This window comes from Equus asinus, chromosome 7 (genome assembly GCF_041296235.1).
Source record: "Equus asinus isolate D_3611 breed Donkey chromosome 7, EquAss-T2T_v2, whole genome shotgun sequence".
Taxonomy (NCBI): domain Eukaryota; kingdom Metazoa; phylum Chordata; class Mammalia; order Perissodactyla; family Equidae; genus Equus; species Equus asinus.
The window spans coordinates 88477217-88496748 of NC_091796.1; the positions used below are offsets into that span (position 1 = coordinate 88477217).

At 37.1% G+C, this 19532-nt stretch overlaps 1 protein-coding gene across 4 annotated transcripts in view; it reads right to left on the minus strand.

Moving 5' to 3' along the window:
* The window catches only part of CEP128 (centrosomal protein 128), a 382281-nt gene that overhangs the window by 256082 nt on the left and 106667 nt on the right, over positions 1-19532 (minus strand). For all 4 annotated transcript variants that reach the window (XM_014846721.3, XM_070514145.1, XM_070514144.1 and 1 more), the window contains one exon: positions 4863-5213. In XM_014846721.3, the coding sequence (XP_014702207.3) occupies positions 4863-5213 (351 nt within the window). The remainder of the gene's footprint in view (positions 1-4862; positions 5214-19532) is intronic.

Below are 19532 nucleotides of genomic sequence, written 5' to 3' on the forward strand. Positions count from 1 at the left end.
ATCTTACCACCACCTAAATATCCTGACATTCCCAGGGGCCCTCAGTTGAATAGCCTTTATCTTGAGGGAATTGAAAACAATGGATTTGGGTCCCCTTTGTCTTGCCAGGAATGCTTAAGTAGAAGTACTAGAAGGGGCCTGAGAAATCAGGCTTGTTTACCTCAATTTTATTTCTGCTAAGTTTCCTACCTCCCTATCTTGCTTGGATTAGCTTCAGCATGGACAGATAATTTGGCTTTTCCAATGCTAAAAGACTCCAGCTTATCAGACTCAGTAAATTTGGATTACAGATTGCAGATTTTCAGTCTTCCCACCCCAAAAACTCTTGCTCTGCATTTAGATAGATGGGCCTCAATCCATAGTTGTCTCTCTTGTAGGACCCTTCTGAAGACTGTGATAAGTACACAACATACTCCAACATCTTAAAGCTTTCCTACTGGTCACTTAATACCATATTCTGTGGCACAAGCATCAACACTCCAAGGTACGGTTTCTGATGGTTTAAGAAACTACTTCCAATAGCACGGCAAGGTTTGCCAAGGTTCCCTTTGAAAAAGTATGATCCTCCCTGTCCCCACCCCACTTCTCCACTTAGTCAATCCTACATTTTGGGTCCTTTTACTTACAGCTCCTTACTTTTAAAATTGATGTTTCATACCAGCTTGAATTTCTTCTGCTGACAAGTTGGCTTAAATCAAAAGGTAACATTATCATTCAAGACACAGTATGTCAAAGCTCTAGGTCCACCTGTCTGCATATCTCTCAGCACTACCCTCCTCTGTGTGAGGCTTCAATCTCAGGACCAAAGCAAGACAGATTCAGCCATTCCATGTACCACGGCCAAATACAACAATACCTAGAGAAGGAGAAAATCTCTCTCCTTGTGTATCCTTGTTAGGAGAAAGGAAATGTTTACCAGAAACTCCTCAACAGATTTCATAGCTCATTTTTCATTGATCAGAACAGGGTTGTGTGTCTAGGAATTGGCCTACATTAATTTTTGAATGGAAGAGAGGAGGAGGGAAGGCAACCAAGACTATGACAGAAGCCAACTGATATTTCTATGTAAGGTTTGCTGGTACTACTCAGGAGCAGGAAGGGAAAAAGTGGTGAGTTGGATTTATTCCAGACTGAAGATCAGTAAAATGTGTGAGGTGGAAGGAAGAAATTGAAGATACTGGTGAGTATGTCATCAGACGAGTTTTTCATGAAGTCCAGTTTGAGAGGAAAAAACTGATTCCAGTAAATGACTGGTCAACCAGAGGAATGTGGAAAGATCAAAATCAGATGGTAATGATTAAAAAAAGGAAAAGAGAATGAAAGAACTGTGTAAGATCAGACTAAAATTATGGAACTAAAGATTTGAACACAGAGAAATTAGAGACGATGACAAATTTTAGCCACAGAAATTACTTGATGAGGATTTGAAGGTCACTGTGAAATAGGAAATTAGTAAAATATAAGGATACAGAGCTCAATGGGTTGCTGACTTGAACTTTGAGTTCACCAAAGATGACGGCAAGAATTACATGTAACAAAACAGGCTGAGAAGTCAGCTGTGAAAATCCTTGAGAAATATGGAGGCTAATGGAAAAATAAGAAACAGGAACAATGGGAAGAGAATGTTCTAACCAAGTAAATCCAGCTTCCCAAGAAGAAGAGCTATAAGGGAAGATTCTGAAAGAAGGATTGAAAATGGCTGCATGAAGCCCAAAGAATGACCTATCTAAAACCACGGCAGTTACAGGAACAGGAACCAACTCCCCAAAGGCCTGACCACAAAGTATATATAGTTGTCTTGAATTAACTAAAAGATAGACAAGAAAATTTTAAAATGAAGAAAAAAGGTTATTTTTCTGCATGTGGGGGAACATGCAGATAAATTGCTGCCTTCTATTAATATACCAGTACAATCCACATCAGTATAATCTACACTTTAAAAAAAGTATGCACTTTAGCACTGATCCTTCTTACTTTTCAACCATTCAAAAATTCAGATTTTAAGACAGTGTGTATTACATACAGCTTTTTTTCCCTTAGCATGAAGGGCAATATACAGAAAGAAAAGATGGAAATTTAAGATTCTTAAAGTCAAATTCTATCAAGCAAAAAGCTCAATACGTGGGCAAGGCAATTATTCTGCCAATTCAGCAAGAAAACATAAACAAAACAACCTAAGAAGCATTCCCATTTATGGATGGTGAAAAACAATATGAATTTGGAAACATTGAGAAAAGCAAACACTGTGATCAGAACCCAAGTTCAAAGTTTTTCCTTTATCTTTTTCAAAGCACATATAAAAACTAATGACTTCAGGCCGGCCCCAGTGCCCTAGTGATTAAGTTCACCATGACCAGTTTCAGAAGCCAGGGCTCAGTTCCCAGGCACAGACCTACACCACTCATTAGTTGGCCATGCTGTGGCAGCAGCTCACATATAAAAAGAGGAAGATGGGCAACATACATTAGCTCAGGGCGAATCTTCCTCAACAGGAAAAAAAACACTAATGACTTCAAACAGCACTTTAAAAGAAAAATAAAGACAAAAATATCACAATTTATGATTAGATTATTTGTGACCACAGAATTTTAGGTCTTCCTATTAATATATGTTCATCTACATATCCCGAAAGAACATCATGTAACCATCCCTGCCACTGTCTTTTAAGGAAAGTATACAATCTGATCGTTCTAGTTTTTTCTGCAATGATATACTATTTGTTTGATATGCCGTATCCTTCAGTAATGAAGTACCTTTGTAATATGATATATACCTGATAATCTTATCAAGATTCCAAAAATGTAAAAAGCAGGGAAAATATATATCAGAGCAATTTTTAAGACAATAAATGCCTTTAGCCCTCTAACGTATTTTCAAGTGACAGATCTTAAAGCAGAAAATTAATTGTGCTAGAAAAAGAAAAATGGAAGTAGGCACAGAATTATTTTGAAAATGCAAAGGTATCTTTTGAGAAGATAAAAATGGCTCAAGAAGGCTACTTATTAAACGATTAATTTATTCTTTAAACCATGTGTTTTCTTTGTAAATCAATATCACTTTTAATATATACTTCAAATATACCCTTGGAGTCACTTATTGAAAATAATTACTCCTAAAAAACAAAAAGGAGTAGGATCTATTACTGACGCTTTAAGGTGGCTTTGTGATTTTATTAAGAATTAAATACTCCTTAGAGGTGTTATTCAGTAAGACATAAAAAAATATGCATTTTTCCCAAAAGTATTTACAACGCATTTCCACATCACAGATGTACTGGACACTTGAATTTGCAGTGAAATATCTGTTACCCTTTCTTCCTTGATTAACCATTGCTCTAACTGTGACATGCTGCATTAATTTTTAAGGCTTTTAAAGTGGAAATTACAATGCCTGCTGTGATAATTGTGATACCACCCTAACTGTGGCAATCACTTTAAAACTACTTCTTTGCTTATCATTAGCAATGCTAAGTGATAAAAATAATTATCATAGGAGTATTCTGGGAAATGATTGTTTAATAATTTTTAATATTCTGAAAAGCTCAATCTAGAAATTCTCAACACCATGGATTAGGATACTGTCTGATGACATGGATCCTTCTAAATTTCCTCTAATTAAGTAAAATCCCCAGTTGGTTCTCAATCAATCAATCCCCCCAACCACTCTTCTCTCCAGCTACCTCCCTTATAGTCAGGCTCACTGAACCAGTTGCCAGAAGAAGAGGCTGACAACAGAATAATCAAGGTGGAGCAATTTCCTGGGATCCAATCAGTTCAGATTCAAGTCTGAAAGCTTTCCAACTGCTTTACCGCAGGGCAACCAGTCACCCGGTATGTGTCAGATGGGTTAAATTGAAAAGCACTCCACAGTGAGCGCCAAGTGATCACTTCCTCCATCTTCTATTATGTCCGAGAAATTCATATGTAAAAGGCAAAGCATCTTTTCCACGATGGCTCATCTGAAATAAGCATCTGTCACTTTTAAGTGCCGACAATTGATTTTATAAATATAATTGCCCTACATTTGTTTCCTTTTGTTCGAACTTATCCAAATGATTATTCTGGAATATTCAGTTCTTGACAAGTGACAAATGACAAAGCAGAAATGATAAACCAAGACTAAACATGGATAAAAATCAATCATGACTTTCCTGCTTATTATCTTATAAACATCTGGGCTTAATTCAACCCAAAGATATAGTTGAGAATCAACACAGGAGCATAAAACCCATTTAAAGTAACTGATTATACAAGAGAAAAGACGATGTGAAATGCATACATAGATCAGTGAAATGCTTTTCATTGTTATCAAAAGGGCACAAAAGCAGAGTCTTAAAGAGGCCTGTGATCTCACAATACTGCTCGTCAGTGAGATTGTCAATGTCACTCATTTAACTAAACCCATTATAACTGCTGCCAGAAAATGGTCCAGTAGTAACTACTACATTTTTAAATGCTTCTTTCTAACCAACACTTAAGTTAAAATATACAAGAAATGAGATTTTAAAATACATGCATTGGGGGAAGTCATGTAATGGTACAGAAGAGTGTGAGATTTTCTTCCATTTGAATATTAAAGAATAATTTCAATTTAGGGAACTAAAAGCTAACTGGGGGAGGGGAGCAGATCTATTTTAAGGGCCAATTCTGAAAAGCTACAGAAGGTTAAACTATTAAAAAAGGCTTTAAAAAGATTTTTTTTTTAAAGTAAATTACTTTTTATCTTGAAATAGCCAAGATATAAAAACTTTTCTATCAAGGGCATCTTGATAGATCATATGCACTCAAGTGTTTGTCCAAAGGACAGATGAATGAATGGTTGGTCACAGCAAAAATCATTCCTTAGGAACTTGGCTTTTATACCTGATTATTCTTGTCTGTCAGTTGACCAAGAGTTTCCGATTGTTTCTCCATTGCTCGCTCTAACTTCTTATGCTTAAGCTTCCACTGCCTAATGGACTCCTGAGCTTTCAGCTTCAGCTCTTCTCTCCTCTTCTCTGCTTCCTGTCTCAGGGCCTCTGACTGCTGGAACTCGATGAGGTACTGCTCGGCCTGTTTGGTTGCATCCTCAGCATGGTGAGTCAGCTCTGAGATCTGGAGGTCAGCATGCTTATACTTGGCCTCACACGTCTCAAAGTGATTCTGGATCTCCTTAAGCTGATCCAACATCTGTAGTTGCTGTTTCTCCTTGTTCTCCAATTCACGCGTTAAATTCTAGGAATAAAGCATGTGAAATATTAGGAACGTATTCTTGTCAAAATTGGATGCATAACATATCATCAAACAAGAATCTCTAATGTCACTGAAATGAGAATCATCTGTATTAAATTTCATTTGCAATCAATCTAGAAAATATAAGTCCTATTCCATGTATTTAACAATCACATTAGTTGGTAATAATTTTTTATAGAAATATTTGCTCTTTCTTAGACTACTTCATTATCTAAAAAGGGAAAATATGCATTTTCCAACTGACTGTCACTAAAATAGAACACCCTGTTGATGAGAAAAACAATGTGCATTACTTTAGTAAGAACCTAGTATTTCATCCAACTGAAGAAATATTAATGTTTTAAAATTTGTCAGGGGGCCGGTCTCATGGCGTAGTGGTTAAGTTCGGCGTGCTCCACTTCTGCGGCCCCAGTTCACAGGTTCGGATCCCAGGCGCCAACTTACACCACTCATCAGCCATGCTATAGCAGTGACCCATATATAAACTGGAGGAAAAATGGCACAGATGTTAGCTCAGAGCTACTCTTCCTCAAGCCAACAACAACAAAAAAAGCAAGACTGGCAACAGATGTTAGCTCAGGGCTAATCTTCCTCAGCAAAAAAATTAAAATAAAATAAAATTTGTCAGATTATCACAGCCATCATAAGTAATATTTCAGTTTCTGTGAGCACATAAAATATTGATATAATAAAACAAAAATCCATAACCAAAAAGTGAGCACCGATGATAGAAACATCAATATAAATAACACTCTATCTGAAAATTCACTTAAAAAGCTCAATAAAGTGTTTATAGATAGGTTATTTCCAGCTAAATCAACATAATGTTATAAGTTGATGAATTTATCTCAAGCTTACATGAATCACTGTAGGATAGATTCTTAAATAAACTTAAATTTACTTGGAACACTTATCTAATCAAGAAAAGAACCTGAACTCTTAAAATCTAGCTTCCCTAAAACAGAGTTGGTCAATAATACATTTGAAACTTACACTAAATCATCATGACTCATACATATTTTTAATTCGAGAAGAATGTGTAAAGATCTATTTTAACTTCAAAAATGAGAGGACATTGCTTTTATATAACATTTTATACAAATAAAAGTATGATATAACCATTAACATTAAGCCACTCTTGTAAAGCTTTGGAAGGGAGTGACAAATTCAGAAATAACTGCTTACGGTGTGCCCCGTAAGATGCCCCTCCTGAGCCTTAGTTTCTAAATATCTGAGGTAACAAAGGTAACATGAAAAGGCCATGTGTTGAAATAACATTGGGTTCAGGAGGCTAAGATGATGCTATGAGCTGGACAAAGAATAAATGTTGTCTACATTGTACCAACGCACCTACAAACGGAGACTGGAAACATTTACCAACTTCTTCTGCTCTAACAGCAGAATGTTCAGTTCCAGATTCCATGATCCCTGAACTGTGGCTCTCAAATAAAGTTAAATATAATTTCTTTCATGATTAAAGTCATGGTTTGACATTATGGCAAAAAAATAAAAATAATACCTCGAAAACAAGCATCATTTTCTGAGCAACAGGTTTGCGTTTGTTCAGTCTGCTAAACTCAATGCAGCCTGGAAGGGATGAGTCACTCCTTTATCCACCCAAACAAAACAGTAAATTGAGAACTGTGCACTTGTTTGTGTGGAAAATTCTAAAATGAGATCAGAAAAGCCTAGTGATGGTGGTTTACCCTTTTGCCCTTACCTAAAAGCTTTACCACTTGGCTAGAAATCGACTTTAGTATTCAAGTGATTTCTACATCAACAGAGAGGTATCATTTTTTTTTTCCCAACATACACTTGGGAGAGTGGTTGCACTTTGTATGTGCTAGGCACACAGTTTACAGAAAGGTTAATAAGACCTGGCTTCAACACCAAGAAGCTAATAATCTAACTGGGGAGATATTCACACTAACAGCTAAATTGCAACAGTGAAGGGGTCTGTATTCTACAGTGTCGCTGGGGAGGGTCTCTCTTAGGAGGTAATGTACAAGCTGAGATCTAAATGAAAAAGAGTCGACAATAATAATAATAATAAAAATTACAATGATACTGAAGTTTACTGAGCACTTGAGTTGTGAAAAGGATTGTGCAAATGCTTTGTATGAATTATCTCATTCAATCCACCACAAAACTAAAGTAAGGCACGATTACTATCTTGATTTTAATGATAGGAAACCAAGGCTTGGAACTTGCCCAAAACCGCATAACTAATAAGTGAGGGCATAGGATTCAGACCCAGATAGTCTGACTCCAGAGCCCATGTTTTCAACTCTGCTAAGCTTCCAGATTCTCAGCTGACCCCAACTCCATGCCTCTTCAGTCACCCACTCCCATAGTCCTATCTTAGTAGGTTTTTTGGAACTACCACTTTTGAAGCAAAAGGAATGCCCCAACCCTCCTCCCCTGCCTCTCTCCGCCCTCTCCTCCCACTCTTCACCCCTAGGTCTCTGGTTTTATCTACCAATCTGCCCAGTCCCCTCACTCTCTTTCTTCTGATACATCTGCTCTTCATTGTCCAGAAGATGACCCCTCCTTTGATATTCCTTTTGCTAGCTTTAAATCCAGGCTCTTTAACCTAACTTCCTTAATTTTCACTTTAGCCACACTCTTGTTCACATCTCAAACTCCTTTTTAAAACTCTTCATCGTCTGAACTTGAACAGCAAAACCACCAGCTCTGGGGGAACTAAAAAATTTCCTATTTCCTACATGAGGTATTGAGCCCTCTAAGGAAAATCACACAAGTATATCAATTAATGTGATGGCACACTGACAGCCAGCTACTCAGTGCCCAGAAATTCTGCTGCATGCCTCTACCCAGTCAACACACTGGCCATTCCAAAACGTCCTGTCTCTGAACCTATCCTCTTTTCACTCACTCCTAGTATGTAACATGGCTCCTCTTTGAGAAATAAAATTGAAGCTATTAGGCAGGACACCCCCAAAATTCCCTAAATGTATCATCCTTAAACTTACCAATAGCCAGTTTCTCCTCTTCTCCAGCCTCTGAGGAAAAGGGATCCTTCTTTCTTAGACAAATTAGCCTATCTTTACTATTTCCTTCCACATCTATCAAGGGTTTCACTATCTCAATCATGCCCTCTCTTCCATGTCTTGGACCTCTCTTCCCCTACTGGATCATTCTTCTCTACTTCTCCCATCTTAAAAAAATCACATTAATGATGAAAAAAAAAATGAAACAACAAAATCTCTATTAATCAACCTGATCTTCTAACCAGCACCATGTACTCTTCTTCCTGTTAAGCCAAGCTCCTGGAAAGAGCAGTCTACACTTGATACCCCACAATCGTATTTCCAATTCACCTCTCAATTCGCTGGATCTAGTTTCCTTCCCTATCATACAATTAAAACAGCTCTCATCAAGATCCCAAAAGATCACCTATAGCCAAACACAATAGACTCTTTAAAAATCTTTCCTAGTTTCCTTGTAGCATGTGAAACTGTCAATTACGTCTTCTCTTTCCTACGTCTCTTTTCTTCCCTGACTCATAACACGGCCAAGTGCTGCATAACATTTTAGTCAACAGCAGACTGACTCATATACAAGGGTGGCCCCATAAGATTAGTACTATATAGCCTAGGTGTGTAGTAGGCTATACCATCTAGGTTTGTGTAAGTACCCCCTATGATGTTCGCACAAAGACAAGATCACCCAGCAACACATTTCTCAGAACGTAACCCTGTCATTAAGCGACACAACTATATCATTTTTCACTAGTTCTCCTTTTTCTTCCGGTTCTTTCATAATCTCCTTTCCTGGGGCTCTTCTACAATTTAGCTTAGAGATAACTGTGCAAGGTTCTGGTAAAAAGCATGATCCTATCTACAAAATATTTTTGGTAGGTAAGTAAGTATGTAAGTAGACAGAGATATAAGCGATTCCTAATTGAGAAGCCAGACTGATCTTCTAAACTCCAGATCTTTAAACATCTAATTGCATAATGACTTTCTAGCCTTGGTAATCCCACAGGCATCTGAGTTTTAGCACGTCAAAGAGAATCTATCTGATGCTCAACTCCTAACAAAAAGATAGTCCCACTAAAATGGCAGTAAAGGCTCTCTCTGCTAAGGCAGGTTAGAAATGGAGGTGAAATTATGTATTTAATTAGTGAGAAAGCCTGAAACAACACTGTAGGAAAAGAGAAAATGAACAAGAGATAAGTGTTTAAAAGCTGACAAAAAGAAATAAGGTTACAGTTAGATAGTCTCAAATTTATCATGGACCCAAGAGTATACAAAACTCTTCAGATTTCTCCAGCAGCTCTTTTGAACCCAGAAGCAAAGCAAGTTCAGCATTATTTATTCTTCCGTAATTACAGAGCAACAACAATAGGCATAGCATTAATATATACAAACCTAGAGCTGAAGAACGTAAATTCCTTTGTTCTCACACTTAAAAATTGCAGGCTTTCATAATACACAATAATTCACTTACAAGAATATTTGAAAACATCATGGCATTGATTGGGTATGTAAGTGTAAATGAATAGAAAAGGGTGTGGTTCTTACAATAAATAATTGTGGTTCTCACTACTGATGGGAAAGTAGGCTTGAATTTGAACTGGATGAACATTGCCTCTAACTGCCCTTAGTTTGGAAACTATTGTTATTGCTTTGTTCCTGCCAGTCTGTTTGCATTATGCTTCACATAAAACTTGTCATAGAATTCCTTCCTATATTCATTCCTCAGAAGATCCTATTCAGCCATTGTTTTGACATTTCCTTTAATCCCCCTTCTTCAAATAACCAATCAGAATAATCTAACTGTAATAAACGTTTCTTCCCCATCAATCAAAAGATTATGCTACAGAACTCTCACAACAATTCCTCCTACACACATACACACTCATACATACACACACACACGTACAGAGAGCACACAAATATACAAACACATCATTAATCCATGGATAAATGCTTTCAGGGTAGGCACATATAGTAAATATTAGTCTCTTCCTATATATTACATGACATGCTAAATGAAAAGTAATTTCCTTATTTATTCCATTATGACAATTTTCAATTCTATTATTACTATCATACATTCCTGGAGGCATCTTCTACCCTGAAAAACTTTTTATATTTAAATTGTGTGAAATTATCTCAGCCACTAAAGCAGGGTGGTTAAATTTCATATCACTTAATTAAGCCCATTATTTATTTCTCACTATACAAGCACTGTCAAAGATAGGAACAATCTAAAAATGCAGAAACATCCTTTTACCAAGAATTCCTTCCAGTTGTAGAGGAGGAAAAACTTTTAAGTTCCTAAAAAGAACCCTTTAGGTGCGGCTGGGCCTAAGAATTAAACCAACATAAGACAGATTAACAAGAGAAAAGCATACAAATTTTATTTAATGTTTTTATGTACACACAGGAGACTCTGTAGGAAACATACAGACCCAAAGAAGTGGTTAGGACCAAGAGCTTACATGCCTTTTTAACAAAGAATTTATGGAAAAATGACAAGACAAGGGAAAAGAGATTAAATAAGCTTGTAGGGGTGGTAAATTGTGGGAAAGTCCCTAAGAAATATATGGAGGAAACTACTGGAAAATAAGGTTTATATTAGGTTTGTTTGTACAGATCCATTGTGGCATCAATTCCCAGTCTCCAATGATAAGAATGCTCTTCTCTTCCTGGTACAAGGAGGGCACCTTCCTCGTGGGAAATACTATGACTTGCCTTTACAGAGAAACAGCAGAGAGTCCTTCCTGCATCTACTGTTTCTCAAGTGCTTTCAGCTCAAAATAATCAATATACAAAGTGGCATATTTTGAGGTGGCATGTTCTGTCTGATCCCCTTCACAGTACAATTACCAAAAGGTTTATAAAAGCTCCAACTTTATCTAAAACTTTATATACTTGAATTCCATTCTTTTCTTTTCTCTTTCCTTCTTCAGGGGGGAAAACTGTTAATGGGTAGTTGCCTTGAAGGTCTCAGGTTTGATGATAGCTAGAAGGAGTCACAGGACTCAGCATATTGTCGGACTTATGCTAAGATTTATTAGTGAAAAGAAACCAGGCAAAATCAGCAAGGGGAAAGGAGATGGGGTGAAGTGCAGGGGAAGCCGGGCGCAAGCTTCCAAGAGTCCTCTCCCAGTGGCGTCACACAGGACATGCTCGATTATTCCCACGGGGAATTCTGACAACACTTGTCAAGTGTCATCTACCACGGAAGCTCATTAGAGACTCAGTGACCAAAATTTTAATCAGGGGCTAGTCACTCAGGCACCGTCTGCCTAGCATGTACCAAAATTCCAGACTAGTAGAGGGAAAGCAGATGTTCAGCACAAACCACATTGTTCGTACAAGAGGTGTAGGCACAGTGAGCTACCCTTATCATTTATAGAAAGTTTTCTACCAGTGTAGAGAACCGATTATCATTCAATTTCCCAGATGTCAGACAAGGGCTACCTTGCAAGCAGGTCCTCCTAAGAGAAGCTGTCTCAGGCCTACTATGTGAACTCTTTTCCTCCCAGTAGTAAAATGGCCAAAGAACAGACAGAAAAAAAAGAAGATAAAAGGCCCTAAATGAGTTCTTAATTAAAAAACAATTAACTATAAATAATACCTATAAAACAACGCATTAGAAGATTGTAGAAAAGAATACTCTCCCTTTAAAATTGATTGACCTTGCCATTGGCTCCCTTTTTAATTGCTCCAGTGGTTGTATTCAAATTCTGAAAAAACTACAGACAGCCTATTCATATGAATAGGCATTAAAATGAAAATAGACAATGAAACAGATTTCTATTTAAAAAAATGGTGTGGACTGGATCCACCATAAATTCTAGATTTCACTGATCACACATCTAGGATCATAATTTTATATATGTTGATTACAAAAGGATATTTATCAACTTGAAATTACAAAAGTGGAAAAATTGGACAAAGTAGGAGAATAATGGAGCAAAGTTACAGAATAAAGAAATCAGTTCTGTCTAGCATACAAAATCTTTCCACCTACCTCTTCCTATTTCTCATATTCATGAAGAAGAACTGCTAAGCCTACATTTAAAACATTTTCCATGAAGGGTTAAGGGATAAAAAGTAGACTAGCGTGTAGGTGGCAACAATAATTATTTGTTCACAGATATAACTAAAACACAATATAATACAATTTCTCCTCTACTCTTACTTGACAGTCAATGCACACAAAAGATTGAGCATCTTACTGAACATTTAAAAATGAAAACCTGGCCCCAGATAAGCCAGGGTACTCTCAATAACATAGATTTTAAATAAACATGTTCCTCTACAGTATTATGTGCTTAATGTGGAACCTTTAAGGGTAATGAGAAAATAGCTAGACTTTAATGATTCAAAGGTAATATCCCTAGGGAGACAGTGGACTATCATAGAAACAACAATAGTCACAGACTTGAGTTCAAAACCCAGCTCTGCCTCTCTGTGACCTTAGAAGAACTGCTTACTATCTGTGAAGCAATGCAACTAATTTATTAGATGGACTTGACAACACTTCCATCTAAGAATGACGACCTACATGAGATCATTTAGAGAAAATACTCACAAGAGTGACTGGCACATTTTAGGAACTCAACAATGCTAAGTTTTTATTACTAACTGGAAATAACGCTAGAATTATAGAGGTCATCCAATGCCTACATTTTAGGGATGAGGAAATTGAGGCACAGGAAGATAAAGTGATCAATCCAAGATAAGGGAGGTAGTTTTCAACAGAGAAAGGATCAGTCACAGGTTCTTAATATTGATTCCACTTGACTATATTACTGACTTGGATACTAGCTAAATAGTCTCTTTAATAATTATACAAGTTTCCATGTACCTTCCTGATACAGGAGGAAATCCTGAATAAGAACTATACAATCTCTGATGCATAGATGTTTCTGGAACATTTTTTAAACAGAGAGAGAAAAATCACAGGATAAGGTTGGCTTGGGTTAAAACAAAACCATGCATAGAATATTTATCCCCTTCTATGTTTTAGACACTGGCTAGGCACTGAGGAAAGTACTGTATGAGAAATACTGATTGGGGCAAATACGACTGAGCAGAAGGAAAGCAACATCAATGTTGGCTAGTAGAAACAGGATTTAAGTTAGTGAATTCAAGAGAAACTACTCTGATCAGCAAGACCTCATAAAGAAAGAGACATAAAACATAGAGATAATGGGCAAACTAAAGTGTGAAAAAGAGAAAAAAGGGGATCACTGATGGAAAGAAGATGAGCCTTCCTGACCAACGATACCAGGAGCAAGAGCCACAGAGTGGGCCACCAGTGGCTGCTCATAAAGAGTAATAGTTCAGGAGGCCTAAAAAGAGCTGGGAAATTAAGGTCAGAAATCAGATTGAAGGGACGCTGAAATCCAATTTAAGCTTCAAAGACTTTTCAGCAAGGAAATAACATGATCTGATACATACTTGAGAAAGATGAATCACCAAAAAACATTTTACTAACACTCAGATATTAAAATATTATGACAACATTAAAAATAATTGAAGATCATCCTTTTAAAGCAGGAATGGACTTTTATTTATTTTTTTTTTTAAATGTCTTTGTCATCTTTTTTTTTTTTTTTTAAAGATTTTATTTTTTCCTTTTTCTCCCCAAAGCCCCCCGGTACATAGTTGTGTATTCTTCGTTGTGGGTTCTTCTAGTTGTGGCATGTGGGACGCTGCCTCAGCGTGGTCTGATGAGCAGTGCCATGTCCGCGCCCAGGATTCGAACTAACGAAACACTGGGCCGCCTGCAGCGGAGCGCGCGAACTTAACCACTCGGCCACGGGGCCAGCCCCCAGGAATGGACTTTTAGAACCAATTCTTCTCTCATCCAAATTCAATTTCAGTAATCAAACTCAACGGAGATGGCTTAAAATAGATAAGAACGAATTGTGGCATTTAAGAGACTAGAAAAGAAAAAAAAAAAATTCTTGTCACTCTTTCTGAAGAAGGTACAGGTACGTTTCCATTCAGTCCAATACACATTTACTGCACTTAGCAACAACAAAACTGCTGAGACACGAAGATGAATAAGATGGCATGGTTCTACATTCTACTGCTCTGAGAACCACACAGCCTAGTTGAGGAAACAGACACAAGTTATTTTTAATAAACGTGATATGTATGAGCAATTCTTTCTTCTCTATTTCCAATTTTGCCTCTCTTCCCAATTTATGCTCCTAATCTGTGCTGACATTTCATTCCTCAGTGTCTCGATCTGATTATATAATGTTTTCTAACAACGATTCTGTGTCCAAAAGAAAAGAGCCCTGAGCTAACACCAATTGGTGGTGGCTAAGCGAACAAAAAGAAGATAATTCAACAGTTGCTACTGAAAGTAATAAAAAGAGAGAAAGAGAGGGAGGGATAGGGAAGAGAGAGACAGATACAGAGAGAGAAAATGAACGCCCATGCAGCCAATCCCAAAACACAAACAATGACCAACACCACTTCCGCAAGAGTGTGCCTAGCACTCCCGCCTTCCGTTGCCTTTGCTGCCTTCTTTCACGATCAAAGTACACTTAACATTGGTATTGGTGGGGGAAAGAGGGTTGAAAGGAGAATGAGGAAGAGGGAAAAAATTAACAAGAGGATCTGATCAAAAAGATACCTCTCTCAGACATTCACAAATAAAGCCTTTTGTAAAAATTCAAAATAATCTGATGGCGCAATGTTTGAAAAGAATGATCCCAAATTAGGGGCAAGTCAAACTAAAAAACGATCATTTGTAAAGCCTCGATTTACTAATGAGAAATTAGTAGAGAGAAAAAGCCACTTGTTCAATTTCTTCAATTCTCCCAAAGACTTTGATAATATCTGAGAAAGTCCCTTCTAAATTTCAGGACAAAAAAATAGTTACTATAAAATTTTATTTTAATATTTATAATAGCTAGCCTGTCAGTTTTAAACACATCAAAGGTATGGTTCAATAACTGTAGACGTACATACACTTTTTAGTATACCAGAGTAAACACGTACACTGTGAAATTATGTGGATGTTTGTAGTATACTAATTTTACCAAAACTAAAGAATAATTTCAAATTTTAATTATTACATACATTAAGAATTTTTATATCTTGTCATTGATGACAAGTTCATTTTAAGCATAAGTTTTGGTTAAAAATCCTTGGTTGGTGCTGGCCTGGTGGCACAGCGGTTAAGTTTGCACCTTCCGCTTCAGCAGCCGCTTCGGATCCCAGGTGCAGACCTACCCGTTGCTTGTCAAGCCATGCTGTGGCAGGCGTCCCACAAACAAAGTAGAGGAAGATGGGCACAGATGTTAGTTCAGAGCCAGTCTTCCTCAGCAAAAAGAGAAGGATTGGCGGCAGATGTTAGCTCAGGGCTAATCGTCCTCAAAAAAAAAATCCTTGGTTGAAAACACAATTCTTGACTATAATATTTCTCATATAAAAACACAGAAGCCACAATAGAATAATCTGTTTTACAATACAGTTTCTAGAAATCCAGTACCATGAAAAGTGGCAACTGTCTGAACGTATCAAAATGATACGCTAAAACGAAAATGATGTCTAAAGCATGGGTATATAAAGCTTGGTTCTTTACAAGGACAAAAACAGTGACAGTAAAGCTAATAAACAGCAAATGAACCTCAGGTAGATCATTTAAAACAAGATTCAATTAATCATCTTTAATAGTGACTCTGTGAACAAAGATTAGACTAATTCCAGCCCAAAACATGACTTCCTTAAAGCAAGGACAAGATGAAAATACTGACTGAAGAGAATAGGGACACTATATCCAAAATGAGATGCAAATACCCCAGTGAGGAAGATGACTGACTCAAGTACAGGAAAAAATATTAACATTTTCTTTCTAGTTTTTGCATTTACTGAAATCAAACTCTCTTCCAGCATGTTAGAACATTTTAGTTTCCAGGTGACCAGTTAATTGCTTTTATAGATGATTTAGTTTTAACTAAACTGAAATGGACAGAAAGCTTTTACAAAAAAGAAAAAAATCCCTGCAAAGAAATTACAGAGAGAATATAACACTACTAAGGCATGGATATGTATTTGTAAATGTGATATTAGGATTAACGTAAATTCAGCAAGCTTTCACTGAGTGCCAACCTGGGACACAAGGCTAGGGTAGAGGGTTATGAAAAATACAAGGCAAGGTCATGTTTCTCAACTAAAAGAAAGCTTGATTACTGGCACTGTCGTGTATGACCCAATAACAGTCAGCCCCATCCCCATCTCCTGTTCAATGCAGGCTGCAAAACTGCATGCTCAACCCTCCCTTGAGTTAGTGTTGGGGCCAAATTAGACATAATGTAGAGAGATTTAGAATGCGGAAGTGAGGTGCAGACCATATACTTGCTAATCTGGCGTTGTGGGGCTGGCCAGCAAGGTCACAGAGATATAATTTATTTGATTTCGTAGTGAATCTCTCCCTTTCTTGGAAGCCTAGGCAGAGCCACGTCTGCTGATATTATAACAACAATTGCATAAAAACCCAAAGCAGGTCTATTTCTCACAGTAAACACTTAACTGATGTTATCAAGTTTTGCCTTTACTGAGTAAACAAAAGAACTAACAGATTTAATAAGATTTCACCTAAAATTCTTAGGTTCTCAATTAAGCTACACCCCGCTGACCTCTACTGGGAAATGAGCCTGATGTATTCTTGCATGTCTTGATGAACTCATTCATTTTGGTATAATTTAGGTGTTTTATGAACTGATACCAAGAGGACAACTAATCAATTTTCTACAGTCAAGAAAACTAAGGCAAGTCTCTTTGAATAAAGAACTCAAATCAATCAAAACAAGTGTGGTTGTCCCAAAACACACCTACATGCAGCTAAATCAGGCCATCCCTGGTTGGGGGCATACCATTTAAAACTGTTTTCTAAAGCCATGATTGGTTGAAATTAGAATATATACTTAAAATCTGTCAGTCAATTTTTTTTAACTCAAGTAAAACAAATATTAATAATCTTTAAAATGTGATTCAAACCCTTAATGAGTTAGGGATCAGCCACATAAAACATCAGGGACCATTGCAGTAATAGTGTCACAAATATTCTTCTTTTAAAAATATAGCCTTCTGTCTTTTCTATCATACTAATTTTGACCAATAAACTCTTATCATTTTCCTTTTGCCAAACGAAGCAGTGACACACAAAGGACATTAATACCAAATAATAGTTTCCTCAGTCTTTCTCAGTGATTAAAAATAATTATTTCTCCACAAATCCTATGAGAACATATCTCCTTCATACAACTACAGTTTCCTTGTACTTTTTAATGAAACATGATACTAAGCTTAAGCAAAGTACAGAAAATAATGTTCAATTAATTAAATACATTCATCTCTTTGTGAAGAGATAAAATATTAACTTCTGTTTCATTAGCCGTGATGTTCACTACACAGAATATTTTAAATACACATTTCTTCAGAGTGTTTAACTTAAAACACAAGGGGGCATAAAATTAACATCTAGGCCCGAGCAACACACTAGGGAAATTCTGACCCTGGCACACGTATCTCAAAGTACATTTGTGTTTTCTTAATTTTTCTCACACTCTATTAGACCGATAATTTTAACTCTGCAACTCTGATGTTTAACTAAAGTAGGCACTTTGGGAGAAGAAAATTTGAATATAACTAAGATGAAATTGTCCTGCTTTAAGGAGACTGGTATTTGGGACTGCTTTTGATTGAGGCAAAACAACCTGTGGCTATACATTTGCTATGAAACGCAATAGGCTAAAGCAGGTGTCAATAAAAGATGCACACCAGTGTCTTACCAGTACTGATGTTACATAGTTCAACTAAAGAAATATTATTTTATTTCTAATTACATGACATATAGGTAGGAGGAGAAACTAAATGTAACCTAACACAATATTATTGCTTTAAATCATTATAGAACATTATGGTTTATCTGAAACAGATCAGACATATTATGTCACATGATACAATAACCTTGTGTGCTTGGGAGAAATCAATTTTTCTATTTTAGACAGGAGGAGAAAAGAGAAGCTAAGGAAGGGTACATGAGATGAGAGGCCTATTTTCTTTTTTTGAAGTATATATTGTTTCAAACAAAAAATATGATCCCTTGAGGGGCTGGCCCCATGGCCGAGTGGTTAAGTTTGCGCGCTCCGCTGCACGCGGCCCAGTGTTTCGTTGGTTCGAATCCTGGGCGCGGACATGGCACTGCTCATCGGACCACACTGGGGCAGCGTCCCACATGCCACAACTAGAAGGACCCACAACGAAATATACAACTATGTACCGGGGGGCTTTGGGGAGAAAAAGGAGAAAAATAAAATCTTTAAAAAAAAAAATAATAATGATCCCTTGAGATGCTACCACACATCCATTAGGATGGCGACTATTAAAAAAAGAAAAGAAAGTAGCAAGTGTTAGCAAGGATGTGGAGAAATGAGAACACTTGTACACCACTCGTGGTAATATAAAATGGTACAGCCTCTGTGGAAAACAGTATGATGGTTCCACAAAAGATTAAACATAGAATTAACATATGATCCAGCAATTCTACTGCTGGGTATTTATCCAAAAGAACTGGAAGGAAGGTCTTGAAGAGATAATTGTATACCCAAGTTCATAGCAGCATTATTCACAATAGCTAAAACATGGAAGCTACCCAAGTGTCCATAAACCGATGGTGGGTAAACAAAATGTGGTATATATACATGCAATGGAATATTATTCAGCCTTAAAAAAAAGGAAGGAAATTCTGGAATATGCCAAAACATGGATGAATGTTGAGAACATTATGCTAAGTGAAATAAGCCAGTGACAAAAAGACAAACACTGTATGATTTCACTTAAATGAGATACCCATAGAGTAGTCAAAATCATGGTTACAGAGGGTATAATGGTAAAAATTGTCAGGGGCTAGGGGAAGGGGAGAATGGCAAGTCATTGTTCAATAGGTATAGAGTTTCAGTTTTACAAGACGAAAAGAGTCATGGGGATGGATGATAGTGATGGTTGCACAACAATGTGAATATATTAAATAACGCTGAAATGTATACTTAAAAATGGTTAAGATGGGGGGCCGGCCCAGTGGCATAACAGTTAAGTTCACACGCTCTGCTTTGGCAGCCCGGGGATTGCAGGTTCGGATCCCGGGTGCAGACATATACACCACTCATCAAGCCATGCTGTGGCAGCATCCCACATAAAATAGAGGAAGACTGGCACAGATGTTAGCTGGTGACAATCTTCCTCAAGCAAAAAGAGGAAGGTTGACAACAGATGTTAGCTCAGGGCTAATCTTCCT